The sequence below is a fragment of the Polistes canadensis genome, unplaced genomic scaffold (genome assembly GCF_001313835.1).
Source record: "Polistes canadensis isolate GaletaPanama2010 unplaced genomic scaffold, ASM131383v1 scaffold_80, whole genome shotgun sequence".
NCBI lineage: Eukaryota > Metazoa > Arthropoda > Insecta > Hymenoptera > Vespidae > Polistes > Polistes canadensis.
This window is the reverse complement of record NW_014569627.1, coordinates 525,155-541,067: the sequence shown is the minus strand read 5'-3', so window position 1 is coordinate 541,067 and position 15,913 is coordinate 525,155. Positions and strand designations below refer to the sequence as shown.

The window sequence follows — 15,913 nt, the reverse complement described above, 5'->3', positions numbered from 1 at the left end:
TAATAAGTTATATTTCCTGGTAAAGCGTACGAATATAATAGTATTATAATTTTGTTATCTATATGTGCAAAGTTAACCTTTAATCTTTCATATAAATAATAAAGATATACGTAATAGTTTCTTATTATGAATAAGAAATTTTAATTAACGCAGGCTTTACGTAGAATACCTTTTTTTTCGTTTAATATTAAAAAAAACAAAATTAAAAAAGAAAAAATTACCTGTATTTACTTCGTAAAGTTAAAATAAAATCTTACATAAATAATATCACAATGAAATAAATTAGACGAATTGATTTCCATAATAGGAAAATAAATATACAATTAACGTGTTTTTATCGAGGGATATTGTCGTAAGAAACGTTAGATTTAAAGTTGATAATCGTCATTCTGTCGTTAATGACGATCATCAACGCAACGATGCAACGCAACGAGTATATTTGCTCTTGTGACCTCGCAAACGAGGAGAAAAGTATACCTCCTATAGTCCTCACTTCTTCTTCTTCTTCTTTTTCTTCAGTTACCGTTTCTCCAAGCAAACAACAATAATATCGACCGAAACTTTTTTCCTATCCGACAAAAAAAGAAATTGGTTGACGATACTTTCCTGCGATTACGGTATGCGGTTATCCGACAAGTTGCAAGTGGAAAGATACATTCGATTTTCATTGTTATTTTTCTTCTATTCCCTTTTTACAATTATCATTTCCTATTTTGGAAAATAATCGTATCTTCTAGAATAGATACAATGGAAATGAACTTATCGATTATTTCACTTAAGAATATACAAAAATTTTGATAAGGAATACAATTTTTATCGTTGATTCGATTTGCAGAATAATTGTAGAGAAAGAAACATTTATTTCAACTTTGAGAAATAATATTAATAAATAAATAAATGAAAAAATATAAAGAAAGTGCGTGGCTTTCGTACGCGATAAATGTGAAACTCGTATTATTAAGTGGAAAATAATCAATTGATTCATGTATACAAGTGGGTGGTGTCCCTTCAAATCATACACGGTTACCGTTTACTAGATTGTTCCTTGAAAAATTATTAATATAGTATGTGATATAAAATATTATCAGAATTCATTAAAGTATTCCGATGTATCTTAAATAATTGTTAATTAATCGATAGAAATGTCCATTGTTCGGAGTATATGATCTAATTGAAATGGATCATTGTCCTCTGTTAAAGTTTTTTTTATTAAATGTTGTTTTCCTGACTTTCCGTAATGTATAATTTCTTTTTATTATGAATATTCCTTACGTTATACATATATAACCTTCGGAAAACAACTTTGAATAAAAGAACTTTCACAGAGGACAATGAACCAGTCTAACGACGGATTTCGAAGAGGATGGTGCTCCGTACTTATACTTGGTGCTTTTCGATTATAATATACATTTTTTCGATTAATTAACAATTAATTAAGGTAAATCGAATACAGTACAATACTTTAATAATATTTACACACATATACACACACACATTACACTTCCATAATTTTTTTCAATTTTCTATCGCATTCTCACTCCTTTTTTTTTTTCTCTTTTGTTGTCGTTTGATAAAATTTTATCGTAACCGTTGTCTTAAAAGTTCCACTTTAAAAAATGTAATAATAATAAAAAAAAGAAATTGTATGCTTACGCGTGATTAGATTCGATTTAAAGTTAATTAATTATAAGTCTTACCTTGCTAAGTGGAAATCACGTAGAAATCAAAATTGAAAATAAAAATAAAAAAAAATTAAATAAATCAATACTAATAGAAGCTAGCCGATCTCGAAGAGACAGTTATGTTTGTAGAAATATTATTTTATGGAGTTACTTCGCAAGACGATGACGATGACGATGATAATGATGATGATGATGATGATGATGATGATGATGATGATGATGATGATGATGATGATGATGATGATGATGATGATGATCCACATTCCGTGTCCCTTTGGAGAAAAGTTAGAAAGATAGGAAATAACGACGAGCGTTCTTCTTTCCTTTTATTTTCTATCTCATCTTCTTTTATTTTCTTTATATTTATCCTTTTTTTATTTTCTTCTTTTCTCTTGGTTCTACGAGAAATAAAAAGAAGAAGAAGAAGAAGACGGCGAAGGAGGATGGGGATGGGGATGCGGATGGGGATGAGGAGAAGGTGGTCATCGTTGTTGGTTCTCTCCTCACCGTTAACTCGAGGAATGTAGGTTGACCCCGGACAACAACTCCAGCGATTATTGCTTTCCTGTAAACCGTAGCGAGCTTAAAAGAAGCTCTCGTTACGGGTTACGAGCGAGGTTTCCTCGTAACGGCTCGGCTCGTTCACGAGGAAGATTCACCGGGATCGTTGTTTCCTTCTAAGTAGCCGTGAACTTTACACTCACTTATAGTCGATAACATCCTACGGTGAATTTTAGGTTTACTTTCCAAATAAATTAGATACGTTTTATCATTTCAATCGTGCGATTCGTATTTTAAGCACGTCTATAAGCTTAGCTTATTATAATTTGTTTTTTTCTTTTTTTTTAATTTTAATTTTATCTTATTTATATTACAATCAAATATTATTTGTTATATGTTGAATTATTATATTAACACGTTAAATTGCGATACTATTTTTATATTATACATTTTGCCGTATAGAACAAACTCCGACAGTGGGACGAGATATAAAATAATGTAGTAACACAGATCGCAGATAATCCTAATGATTTTATTGAAAAAAACAAACGTGACAAATAACTTGTTAATGAATTATTAATTAATATTGTATTTTCAAATACATATATATATATGTATATATTACAAACATTTGTAGATTACGAATTTAATGATACCACGCAAAAGAGAGATTATTATTATTTTATTATACGTTTATTATACATAAATATATAACTTATTAACGTATTATATCGATCACAGACAAATATTCGCAAAATGGATGATAAAAAATAAAGAAAGAAAGGATCGAATAAGAGTTTAACCGAATTCTTTTCCCCGACGCATATGCGACGCTGCGGTGTTCCGATATTATTAGCTCGTACAAATCGTTCTCTCTCTCGTGGAGAGTTGCACGATTATTCGAACAACGTTAGGGGTGAGTTGTACGTATCACCCTTCTCTTTCCTGTTCACCAACACCCCCCAAACGAATATACTTCTATCTCTCTCTCTCTCTCATTCTCTTTCTTTTTCTTTTTTTCTCTTTTTTTCTCTTTTTTTCTCTTTCTTTCTCTGTCTAATTCGAAAGCATCCACGTGCCAGAAGTACGGTGATATAGTTTTCTATCCTTCTCCTACCCTTTCCTTTCTCCTAGAAATAAATCTTATGTTTTCGCGTATAAGCGGCCTTTTAATATCACCAGGCTTGATTTACCGCCGTAAGAGAACATGCATCTATGGCGAAAGCCTCCGAAAAGGACCTCCTTCTCCAACGCACGATCCTCTCCCAATGACATTTGTCTTCCGACAGGGAGGAACAGGAGGAAGGCGAAGTGTCCCTACGTTTTCCCTGATTTAACGCTCTTCCCATCGTGGTATTTGACTAAACGTCCTCGAATCTCTTATTCCAACTTTACAAGGTTTTATGAGCCCCTTTTTTCAATGAGTACTAAATTATTATATCATATTAAGAGATGCAGCAATACCCATAGATTCATAATTAAGAATTATTCATGATTTAAAACTTCTAATTTGACTTCATTCTTTCTCGACTTGATAGATTTATGAACGTTTAACGAATATCGAATAAATCACTCGCGAATTACTTTTTGTTTAATGTGCTCCTTGTGTAAGTTCATTTTCAGTTTATTTTCTTTAACCAAATTTTCTTTCATCGGATAATTAAAAATTGATAATGTTTATATATGTAAAAAATATTACTTGAATATACAATTGTGTGTGCTGATAATTAATTATTGACAGTGGATGATCAACGACGAGTCGCGACAAATGTTTTTAATTAATTTTATATTCAAATTATTGGCACAATTATCAAAAACAATGGCCTATATGTATAGTTATACAAAATATTAAAGTATGCGTCTGCTGAATATGTTTCATCCGTAATGGGGGTGAGAGTGGGGTGGGGTGGGGGGTTCTTGCCATTCCATTCGTTCGTTCATGGAACAGGATATCGTTCTCGATAGATGATCGATAAAAATGTAAACCACAACGGTCAGCTCGATATTTTTCACAGTTGTTCGTCGATATCTCAAGGTCCGTTTCGTTTCGAAATAATCTACGTATATTTTACAAGAATCAAGTAGCGATATTATTGCGGTTGCATAGTAGAGAGAAGGATTTGCATTTTCCTTGCTCAACAACGTTACCAACCAACCGGAAATGACTGCAACGAGATTCCAAGTGTTCCATTTCATTTTTTTCTTTCTTTCTTGTGTTCTTTTCCTTTTTTTTAAATAATATATGCTTCCTAAGTGCAGCGTTCAATTGAGACGAAGTCGTCAACGAGTGTAGGGGGGAGGGGTAGGGTTTTGTCGAGTTCTGCGTTTGATCGAAGAAGCTTCATTATACGTACGATCGGCGGACTTTCATAGGGGTGGGACAGGTGGCGGGGGGGGGAGGGTGGTTTGTTACCGAAATTATACTGCACGCTAGACGGAAAACGGAATTTTCTCTCTCTCTCTTTCTCATCCATTTTCGCGATCTCCAGGGAGCAATAATCGTTGCGGCGCGTAAAAATTCCGCGACAGAAGTTAAACAAAGCCTCGAACGAGAGTTGGGAGATGGGGAAAAAAAAAAAAAAGAAAGAGTCCGGTTGTGTCCGGCTGAGTATAGTGTGAGAAAGAGAGAGAAGGTTAGAGGAGAATATTTGTGGAAAGAGAGAAGCACCGACAGAGAGAGCTTGTCCCGAGTCGGATCGTAATAAGGGTAACTACCCTTCTACCGTATTCTCCTTCCTCTTTCTCTATTTCTCTCTCTTTCTCTCTGCGTTTTCGCCTGTTTGAACAAGGCTCATAATTAATACGCATATTCGCTTCTCGAAAACGCGCTCGAGGGTTCGTTGGGACATTTTTAAACGTTTCAGGATATTTGCATCTCATCCTCTTTTCCTTTCGATCTCTCTCCTTGTTGTTTGTACATCGTAGCGTATCCATCCATCTATCTATCTATCTATCTATCTATCTATCTATCTATCTATCTCTCTTTCTTTCTTTCTTTCTTTCATGAAGGTTGTTATATCCTTCTTTATTTTCTTTTTCCTTTATTTTTCGTTCTTCTTTTGTTTTCAATAATACAAATTTTGTAAGCAGACCATCGAGAGAAATCGGAAAAAACGAAAGAAAATAAACGGGGTAATAAGGATGGAGTACAATTTCTTCATTTTTATATGTGGGAGGGAGAAATTTATTTGTTTCTTTAATATAGACTTCTATTTTTGGTTTTCTTTTTTAATTGGAAAAATTGTCCTCTCTCTCTCTCTCTTTCTTTCTGTTTCTTTTTCTTGATCGGCAGGTCATACCTGGCTCGTTTGGCCAGAGATATCTGTCTTTAAGAGCATTATCCGGATAGTCGTCTGCTAGGGGATCGGCAAAAACCGTCCGCCCCCTCATGGTATGTGAAAAATGATGCACAACCCCAATCCCCAAACATCTCTCCACCACCTTACCCCCTTTCCACCATTCCCCGAGCATCCCAACCACCCCAAAAGTCCCGACGGAAACGTCGCCGTCGCCGTTTTCGTCGTTTCGTCGTCGCCGTTACACACTGACGGTCTTACGAATCTTCTCTCTTCCTTCCTAGTTTTCTTTCTAGTTCACAAACCAGAAGATCGTGTCACCCAAAGAAGAACTCGCAGAGAGGAGAGATCCGTCTAGAACGATCAACTCTATTCTCTCTTCTATTTCAAGATAATACATTTTGATATTTATCCTGGTCAATGAATTTTCTTTACTCGAATTTACGTTGTTTTATATGAAAATAATTATTATCATCATCGGTCATTGTTTAAGGATATAATACACATTTCATATTATTTTAATAATATTTGATTATTAATTATTATTCTTATTATACTATATAAAACATTTAGAAAACGAATATTCTATGTGTTGGTTTTAACACAAAGCTTGATCTATTTCTTTATTTCCTGACAATCTGCCCCTTTGACTTTTTACAGATACGCTGAAAGTTACTCGAGGACACCGCCGTCGTCTATCCAAAATGCCGTTCTATTGTGCGAGCCGCATAAAGGACTATTGTATCGAGCTTCCATCAATAACGAATTGTAAGTATAGCTCAAGTAACGATATTTTGACTTTCGTTCCTATAAATCTTTCGATGATTGAGATACACGTTTAATTCGATCGAATTTTTTATATCATTTTTTCTACACAAAATATTTCAATACGGTGGGACAACAAATTCTGTGCTTTTAATTTCAATATTTGGTAAGTAGGAGGAGGAAGAGGAAGGGGTGAGAAAAAAAGAATAATTGTTTCGTAAAATCATTGTGAGCATCTTTTGACCTGTCTTGGATAACTCCGATTAAAAAAATAGTTTGACTCGTATGATGATGATGATGATAAAGAAGAAGTAGAATATTATAAAGTGTAAACTTGTGACCTCTTGACACGACTTTCCGTCCCTCTACGACGTTTCCAGCATCCGGACGAACCGCCTTTCTTGGTTCCGTGTACGATCATCGTCCTATACATTTGCTTGGAGACCCGTGTAACGTGATGGATACGCGAAAGTGTCACCCACACGCCCCCGAGGCCAACGCGCCATCATCCAGTGCGTCCCCTCTGACCATTATGCTAAACCATTGTCCACTATCTGCCTAAGATAGCCGACGGCTTAAGTCATCCTTCTCCTTCCGTTTCTTTCCTTTTTCCTTTCCTTTTTTTTCTTCTTCTCGAGACCGTTAAAAAATCATTTTTCCCCCTTCTTTCTTTTTTTCTTTAACTTACTTACCCTCTTCCATTATCTTTTTCTCTCTCCCTCTCTCTCTTCATCTTTTTGAATTCTTTCTTTTTTATGTATTACATTCGATCATTTGATATTTTTTTTTAAAAGCTCGTGTAATTCAATATCAATTAAATATTTTGGCATAAATGTTTAAATCTTAGAAAAAATATATTTGAACCTGTGAACAGTTCAGTTGTATTAAAAACAACTTCTTTTCTTATTCTTACAGTTTTTTTTTTCTATCTTCTATGCAAGTCAAAGAGATTAGAAAAAATTAGAACAAATTGCATTGTTACCTAAATTACGTTTAACATATAACATATTAATATAATTTAATTCATTCTCCCTATCTTCTCTTATTTAGTTCACTTTCATGGAAATATTTAAACGATAGAAGAGTGTATATAGGTAGAAAATTTCGAGAGCATGGTCGCGATCCAAGGAGGCGTTGAAAACATAAAAGGTTCAAGAACGGTTGATGGGATGAGAGTCATTGATTGCGGCATTAAACATTTCTTTTTATTTTTTTCGCCATAAGCCGTTCCGTTCCTTCCCCCATTCCCCCATTCCCCCATTCATTCATTCTTTCTCTCTCATCCTCTATCTCGGTACGACTATCATTCGGGCGTTAGGCAAATACACAGGAGAGACGACAAGCTCGTCCACGCGTTTTTGTCCTCTGAAAATTCAAATGAGGCAGCGCAGCATATTGCGCTGAATCGAAATTAATGTCACGCAACTAATTATCGCTTGTGAGAGTCATCCGTCGTTTCTTCCTATCCCTTTCTATCTATCTATCTCTCTCTTTTAGGCCAATGTTGCAAGTCACTTTCTCGATTATTTAGGAGAATTAGGATATATTTCGTTTCGTTTCTTTATTTTTTTTTTTACAAAAGAAAATAAAACGTCTGAATTTGTATACGTAAGCAAATCGAAACATTCCTAATTCAAATATTCACGAAGTTCTTCTTTCATGCAATCGAACAAATGCGAATTTCCGAAATGATGGGTTAGCGGCGGCGAAGGTTAATAGACGAAGCTTGCTTAGAAAACCCTGTTTACAGAGAGAGAGGAAATATTATTGATCTCTCTCTTTCTCTCTTTCTCTTTCTCTTTCTCTCGGGGGCATTCTGAAATTCCTAGGTGATGCTGCGCGAGGCTCAGAAACCGCGCCAGGATCGGGTGCACAATTGTAGAGCAAAAAGCGTGGAGCTGCGGACCCGCAAGAAATTTCTAATTTGCGGTATAATTAAGGGTGACGAGGCAAAAACCATCACGGATTCAGCCTCGCTCTTTGGAAATCGCGAATTCTACTTTGCCGAGTCTGCTTCCTTCTTTCCTTGACGGTACAAGGAAGGAAGGAAGGAAAGGAAGTCCGTTGCACTTTACCTTCGATGCCTTTGTTTCGAATTTGTTTGTTTTTTTAAATCGACGATCGCCAATCTTTTTTCTCTTCTTATCGCGTTTCAACGTGATTTTGTATCGTGGAAATGTTTCATTTTATATACGATAACTATTGTTAACGTTTATTACTGTACTAATTTATGTTTGTCATTGATGTGTTTGTCCAGGTATAGCGTGGTTACATCAGAGGAATGGTTGAAATTGACGCAGTTTTACGAAGCCGATCATATAATTACGATCAAAAAGAATGGCACGGATCTTAAAACGCAACCAGGTAAGACGCAAAATACAAAAGGAAAACTTATGTGTCGTTTTGTAATGAAACTTTTGGGTAGATCGATTTACAAAAGATAGAAAAAGTAAAGGGAAGAAGGTAGAGGGGAGGGAGAGGAAGGAATTTTAAGAGACTTCACCAAGCACTCCATTTAAATCTCTTTCCCTCCTTCTCTCGTCGGTGTCATTATTGGTCGGTCGCTAGTGCCGCTTTTTTTTTCCTGTCGGTTAATTTTCAAGATACTTCTTAATTATAATGAAAGACACTCTCCTCTAGGATCTGTTAGGGAAGTTCTAAGGGAAGGAGAAGGGAGATTTATGTAAATCAACTGCTAATGTCTTTTAGCATTATTCCTTCTTGGCTTAAACCAAAGGGAGTGAATGAAAATACGAGAGAGAGAAAGAGAGAGAGAAAAGGACCACTAGGTTGAAAGTAAACGTTTATAGCTACTCGCGCTTATACTCCTCGTACGTTCACTGTACACCGTGCTTCGCCGAAAGGGAATATGGGGGTTGACAGAAAAAGGGAGAAAGGGGGAGAAAGGGGGAGAAAGGGAGAGAGAGAGAGAGAGAAAAAGAGAGAACATTGGTAACGATCCGACGAGGGAGGATCGTTTACATAATGACCCCTATCGAATTGTACGAAAATGAATTGCCGATAAGATCGAACGGTCCTGTAGCGGAATAAAGAGAGGAAAAGAGTCGTTAATCGGCCGATCGGTCTTTGCCTTCGTTTCGTTTTACCGCTTAATTGATACATCAGCACGTTATCAGAATAGAATACTTTTGTTTTATTTTTTTTATTTTCTCTACTTAGTATTAGAAAATCGTTTATCACTCGTGTCAGCAATAGTAAGATGATAATTGGAATGGAAAGTAAATCGGTAAAAAAATAAAAAGAAATGTTTAAGAGTTGTATAAAGATTTAAAAGAAAAAATATCAAGAACAAAAAAATATGGGTCAAGCAAGAGGATAAAAAACGAGAAAGAGAGAGAGTAACGTGTGATCTACTTTGTCGTCCGTCTGGCAGGCAAATTGGCTTTCCGAAGTAAAAGGTGGGGTGAAAGAGAGTAGTGTAGAAGGATGAGAAAGACGAGATGGAAGAGAAAGAAGGACATCCGTGTGGTTTCACGAAGTAGAACTGGTACGTCCGTTTGGTTGGCGGGACGTAACACGAATATCTCTAAACATCCCATTGTCTTGTCCGTCTATCGCTCGCGGACTACCCTCTCTCCCTTTCCTTTAGCCTTCCTTCTTATATTTTTTTTTCTTTCATCGACATTTGTCAAGGCACGTTTTCGAACAGTTCCTCGCCGGCCTGCCTGGTTGCTTGCTTGCTTGCTTGCTTGCCTGCCTGCCTGCTTGCCTGCCTGCCTGCCTGCCTGGTTGTTTGCTTCTGGTTGCCCGCCTGCGCCCGGTTGCCCGCCTGCCGTTCTTGACGGCCGGACACAACCATTTGAATTGCAAACGCGGAACGGAGCCACACAGAAGCCAACATTTCGCTTGGGCCGCCTTTCAGTTCTTTGATTTTCTACCTTATCTATCTAACAGAAACAAACCTTTTTTCGACAACTCGATCGAGTAGTTAATTCCAAAGGAAATGGAGATGTCTCTTCTTATTTGCGTTAAATTACAACTTTCAAATAATCTTCATTCGGTTTTCGGAAAAGAATTTTCCTTTCATTACGTGGCTACGATAATTGCCCTATCCTCTTGTCCTTTAAATTATTCCCTTTATCTCTCTCTTTCTCTCTTTCTCTTTCTTTCTTTCTTTCAACGTGCAAGACGAAGACCAACGAGTCTAGAACAAACAGACAATTTAGCTTATTTTAAGGGTACGGTTCGTGCTCTCGAATTTGGTGGGTGAAAGCGGTAGAATGAAAGAGAGAAAGGGAAAGGGAAAGAGAAAGAGAGAGAGATAGAGATGAATAGATAGATAGATAGAGAAGAGGGAGGAGGTGGAAGGAGGACAAAAAATCGGTGGTTGCTTTCGGTGACTGATACGGCCCTGACTAACGAGCTTCGGCCGGACGATCGTTCCACTCTTAAAGCCTTGGAGGGTGGTCGTTTCTCTCTATCTCTTTCTTTCTCCCTCCCCCCGTCCTCGTCTCTTCTTTTCTCCCTCTTTTCTGGCGTCTTTCTCTCGTACATGAGGGCACATTAGGCACCGTCCAACCTCGTATCAATCACCCGATAGTCTACGGTGCCCTCGTCTAAGCAGTGGCAGTAGCAGCAGCAGCTCAACTCAACTCAACTCAACTCCTGCCAACTCGTCGAGCTCGAAAAGAGAACCGGAGGTGACGCGATTGAATACCACCCTAACCGATGTTGCCTACTCTTTCTATCTATCCTTTTTCTTTCTTGATGACGATGCCGTCGGAAGAAGAGGAGGAGGAGGAGGAGGAGGAGTATCGAGGAAGAACGAAATGTTTCTCATAGGAGAAACACACTCGGTTGGTTAATGGTCGAGTGGCAAAAGACGATCGACGACTTAACGAGAAACCTTGATGTTGAACTTGTTCGCCACATGAGCCCGTTTGGAAATAGAAATGTCCGACGATTTACTATGATTATCGGGATTAAAATTTACCATTAAGTCGAGAACGAAAATCTTTTGTAATATTGTTCTTCGTATTACACTCGATAAATCATAGTAATTATGAGTATTATATTTTCTATCGCGCATAAAAATTTAGATAATCTGGATTAGATGAAAATTCAAATCGATCGAGAACGTGTTTTTTTATTTAAAGGACTACGATATATATTAAAACATTGTGGGGATAGATGGAACGTTCGAGTTAGGTTGAAACGTGTTTGAAAAAGAAGATCTTGTTTCCTGGTGGTAGTCACGTTTGATATGCAATTAAAAAAGCGTTTCTGTAAAGTTAGCGTGTCGTCGTCGTCGTTGTCGTCGTTGTCGTCGTTGTCGTTGTTGCGTACGGCGTTTCGATTCTACGAACGAAGCTCGTAAATATCGCTTAGGCGCCAGGCTGTGCTACAAATCAGGCGTGTCCGTAGCTACGGTACTGCTCTGCGTCTGTATCGCAAAACCAGAAGAACCGAACGAACACATGGACAAAGATAGATAGATAGAGAGAGAGTGTGTGTGTGTGTGTGTGTATGTGCGTGAGAGATAGAGAGAGAGAGAAAGAGAGAACAAGTTACATAGATAGAAACTATGGAAGGAGTAAAAGAGCTTGAGAGATAGAGATAGAGATAGATAGAGGTGGCCGGTCTCGAATTAATATTCGGACGGCGATTTAGATTTAGAACACGAATTTGCTGATTAGTTTCCTACAAAGGGAGGAGAATGTGGTCGCTTCAGTTGCACTGCTTCACTTGGACGTTGCGCTATGATGGCGGGAAGGTGGGAGGGCAAAGGGGGAGAATACGTTTTCGAGTCGAGTCGAGATTTAGATTCCTGAGAGAAGGTTTGGGGTCTTAGCAGGGGTCAAACGCTGCTTCAGGAGAGACATTTGTTAGCTCTCTCTCCCTTTTCTGCGACAAGTGTGCCGGACACGTCTTAATATATGCATCCTACGAGCAATGAACACGCCTTTATGATTGTGTTCTTAGTTCCCTTTCTGTAATATCCTCTTTTATTTCTATACGATAATATACTCGATTGATTTTTCAACGATAAAAAACTAATTTATTTGTCATTTTACAAATAATACAGATACATACATACAGAGAGAGAGAGAGAGAGAGAGAGAGAGAGAGAGAGAGAGAGAGAGAGAGAGAGAGAGAGAGAGAAAGAGGGGAGGGGGATGCTTAAGAGACATGATAAGACAAAGAGACATAGATCGTTTTTCTCCTCATAGGGTGAGGAAGTAATTTCGTTTAGGTAATCGCAAGAGAAAGGAAGAAAACTCGTGCAGGAGAGATATTTCGTTGGGTCGAATTAGCGTTGAAGTTCTACCGTGGCACACGAACGCTAACCCAACCCCATTCCCCATCCCTTCCCTTCCCTTCCCACCTTTTCCTCCGCTTCCTTCTTCTTGGTCCTACTCTTCTCTTATCCTGCCAGGAGATCCCCACTTGTCCGTGCTCAACGAGGGATCCTTTTCCTCCAGGATTAAATGGAGCGCTTAGATGACCGATGCTCGGCCCTGCGGACTCTCCAACGTGGAATAGGGAGGTGGAAAACAAGATAAAACAAGGATAAAGCTCGTTTAGGCTCTCTATCTATTCTCTTTTTCTTCACGGCTTTCCGCAAAGTGTCAACTACGTAAAACCTTAAGACTTTTGACGCGTGTTTCACAGTATTATATTAATATTATATTTAACTTGTAACGAGAAAATATTCATTTTGTTTTTGTATGAAATTATAGATCGATCTAAACATCTCTCCTTGCATTTTCCGCTAATACTTTCTTTTTTTCTTTTTTTTTTTCTGATCAAAGTTTTTATCCGTTTATTTAGGTTTCATCTTGAAAGGTGTTTTGTGCAGATTCCGTTTGTAGATTCGAGAAGCAGCCACTTGTAATACCGCATTTAAGCCCCGATTACACGCGTATACGTAAGGTTCCTACTTCGTTGTCATCTAAGAGGATTACCTTTCGACTTTGTTGTGGCGCTCGAAGACGTTCGTTAGCAAAATCATTATTACCACCAGCCTCCTTCATTTCTTCGATGCGAAGATGCGATCCTTAAGTAACTTCCAACTATTGTTGTTTTATTTAAACGAACCAAAAAGCTCCTATTTTATCTTACCTCATCTCTCCTTTCCTCTTTTTTTTTCTTCTTTTATTTTGCGATTAGAAAAATTATTTTAATTATCTCAATTGTATATCGTTGAAAGGTTTTCTTCATCGTTCTATTTTGTAACAAATATTATATTTATTATCTTATTTATTAACGACGAAAGAATACAAAAAGAAGGAAAAAAAAAGATCAGCCATACTTTCCCTCCCAACGTTAAAGGTACATGGGGGGAAAGCATCAATCTTTCATTCACGTGTTCAATCCAGAGTTATGAATGAAAGTCATAGAGTCTTTTTAATATAATATCACCCGCCAACTTCTTATTTTTTTTTTCCTTTCCTTAACGTGCTTTCGATTTTGATCGAAGACCTTACCAACTTTTCGGAGATTAGCTAAAACGTGTCTGAACGATCAAGATACTTTTTCTTTTTAATAATAATAAACAAAAGTAAGATCTCTTCAAAAATAGCTAGCGTGTGTATGCGTTCTCCAAAGATTGGATTTGTAATACTCGGTATTTTTTGTTTTTCTTTTCTGTTTTCTTTTTTGAGAAAGTGACACTCTCTTAGGAGGATTCGAAGATGAAAATGTTGCATTAAATGCAATGTTAGAAGAATTTCGAGTGGCACGCGCACCATTACTTTTACGACTTTCTCAATTTCTAAGCATCGACCTTCCTTTCCTTTCTTTTTCTTTTTTTCTTTTTTTTTTTCCTCCTCTCGGCATCACATTAATCACCTCACCGGATGACGCGACAGACCCCTTCGGATCGCGTTTCGTGCTCCGAGGCGTTCGCCAACGACCATTCTTGCTTTTCGTCTAACCGTGACGATCGTTCGCTTTTTGTTTTTTTCTTTTCCCTCTCTTTCGCCAATTTTTACCGTCCACGATGCGCCGCAGCAGCAGCAGCAACAGCAGTGGCAGCTCCTCTTTTCGTTTCTACCCTAATATAAGTCCGGTCTTTCACGCTTCCGTGCCATAGTAATTCCCAATATGGGATCTCGGCTTCTTAACTTTTACGGTAGCCGAGTGTCCTTTTGATTTGTCGGCTATAATCAACTCTAGGATTCTATGAACGTTGTTTCTCATTTTTCTTTTTCATCACATTTGATATGATTCTTTTTTTATTGCTAACATTTTGGATTCGCACATCAAGGATACTCGATTCACACATATTATTGAAATACATTATCCAATAATAAAGTCATTAAACGTTATGCAGTACAATTTGTTTTTTTGTTTATATAAAAGTTAGGCACAATGATAGAATTATAAAAAAACAATTTAATTATAGAAATATTAATTAATTTAATAAAGTGTGTTTTGTGCAACACACGTACGTGACTTTAAATTTACTTTAGCATTACAATAGAAAGTTAGCATTTAAATCGTACGATTTTTGATGATATTCTTAATCTCAAGATTTGATCTTACTTTAGTGGACATCTTTCTCAGAACGATATTCCATCGAGCAGAAGAACTTCTTCCCAGGCGTCCTCTTTTCTTCTTCTATTCTTCTAAACTAAATTCGTTCAAATCGAGATCGGATCAAAGTTGTAGTAAAAGTTTGCTCCTCGTTCACTGTGTTAAGCTTCGATTTCGTTCGCCACGAGCCGAATCGAGGAGAAGGATTCTCGTTGAGCATTGAGAGGATAAAATCTTAAGGAATCGACCCTTCTCCCTCGAACCCGCGAAACTTCTCCTCCAGATCTCAGCCAAGTTTTTGCTTCCTTTCGACTACCGTTTATGGTTTGACTGCTCTCCGATGGCACTTTAGGGAAATACACGGTTGCTTAGAGCGAGCAACCTGTGGACTCTTCTCTCGATTGTGTATCGTTCCTCAATAAACCTCAGTCTGAAGGTTTGTCTAGTTCGAAGTGACTCTTTGGAAATCGTTTATGGTCTTTTGGTATGTCGTAAAATCGAATGGGAATTGGAATCGTATCGTGTCTTTCAACTTTAAAGATAACTACCTTTATAAGTTTCACTTAATATTTTCAATAACAATCCTTTTTCGTCGTAATATTTCGGTCTCACTTAAAATCCTATCTCGAGTTACAGCTTATTGCAAACGAATTGTAAATAATTTGAATTGTTATAAATATTATATATATTTAACTTTGCCAAAAATTAACTTATCAGGACGTTTTCTGTTTTTAATTTTTTGTTTTTAAATGTACTACATTTGCCCATTTGTTCAATTACCCAAAACGGAAAAGAATAAAATAAAACTTATGAAAAATATTTGTTTAAATTCATCGATTATCGTGGATTGTATGGACCTGCACGAAACTGACACGGCTTTTTGCGAAGATAATCTTTCGGTAGGTCGGTGTCACGGCACGTTTCACGGTCCTTTCGATATCGGTGCTCACGTCGGTAATTAGAAGGCCATGGGGTGGACGAACATTCGAATTCATTTGGGGTCGGCTCGTAGGGTGACTACTGAACTCCTACTAGTAGAAGAGAGAGAAAGAGTGAAACCTCTTTCCTTCCTTCCTTCCTTCCTTCCTTCCTTCCTTCCTTCCTTCCTTCCTTCCTTCCTTCCTTCCTTCTTTCCTTCCTTCCTTCCTTCCTTCCTTCCTTCCTTCCTTC

At 37.4% G+C, this 15,913-nt stretch overlaps 1 protein-coding gene across 7 annotated transcripts in view; it reads left to right on the top strand.

Moving 5' to 3' along the window:
• The window catches only part of LOC106786729 (ubiquitin carboxyl-terminal hydrolase 48-like), a 55,196-nt gene that overhangs the window by 11,458 nt on the left and 27,825 nt on the right, over nt 1–15,913 (top strand). For 6 of the 7 annotated variants that reach the window (XM_014748441.1, XM_014748439.1, XM_014748442.1 and 3 more), the window contains exons 12-13: nt 6,140–6,247; nt 8,502–8,608. In XM_014748441.1, the coding sequence (XP_014603927.1) occupies nt 6,140–6,247; nt 8,502–8,608 (215 nt within the window). Of the gene's footprint in view, nt 1–2,087; nt 2,436–6,139; nt 6,248–8,501; nt 8,609–15,913 lie in introns of those variants that run through there. The other variant, XM_014748443.1, reaches the window with a different exon arrangement.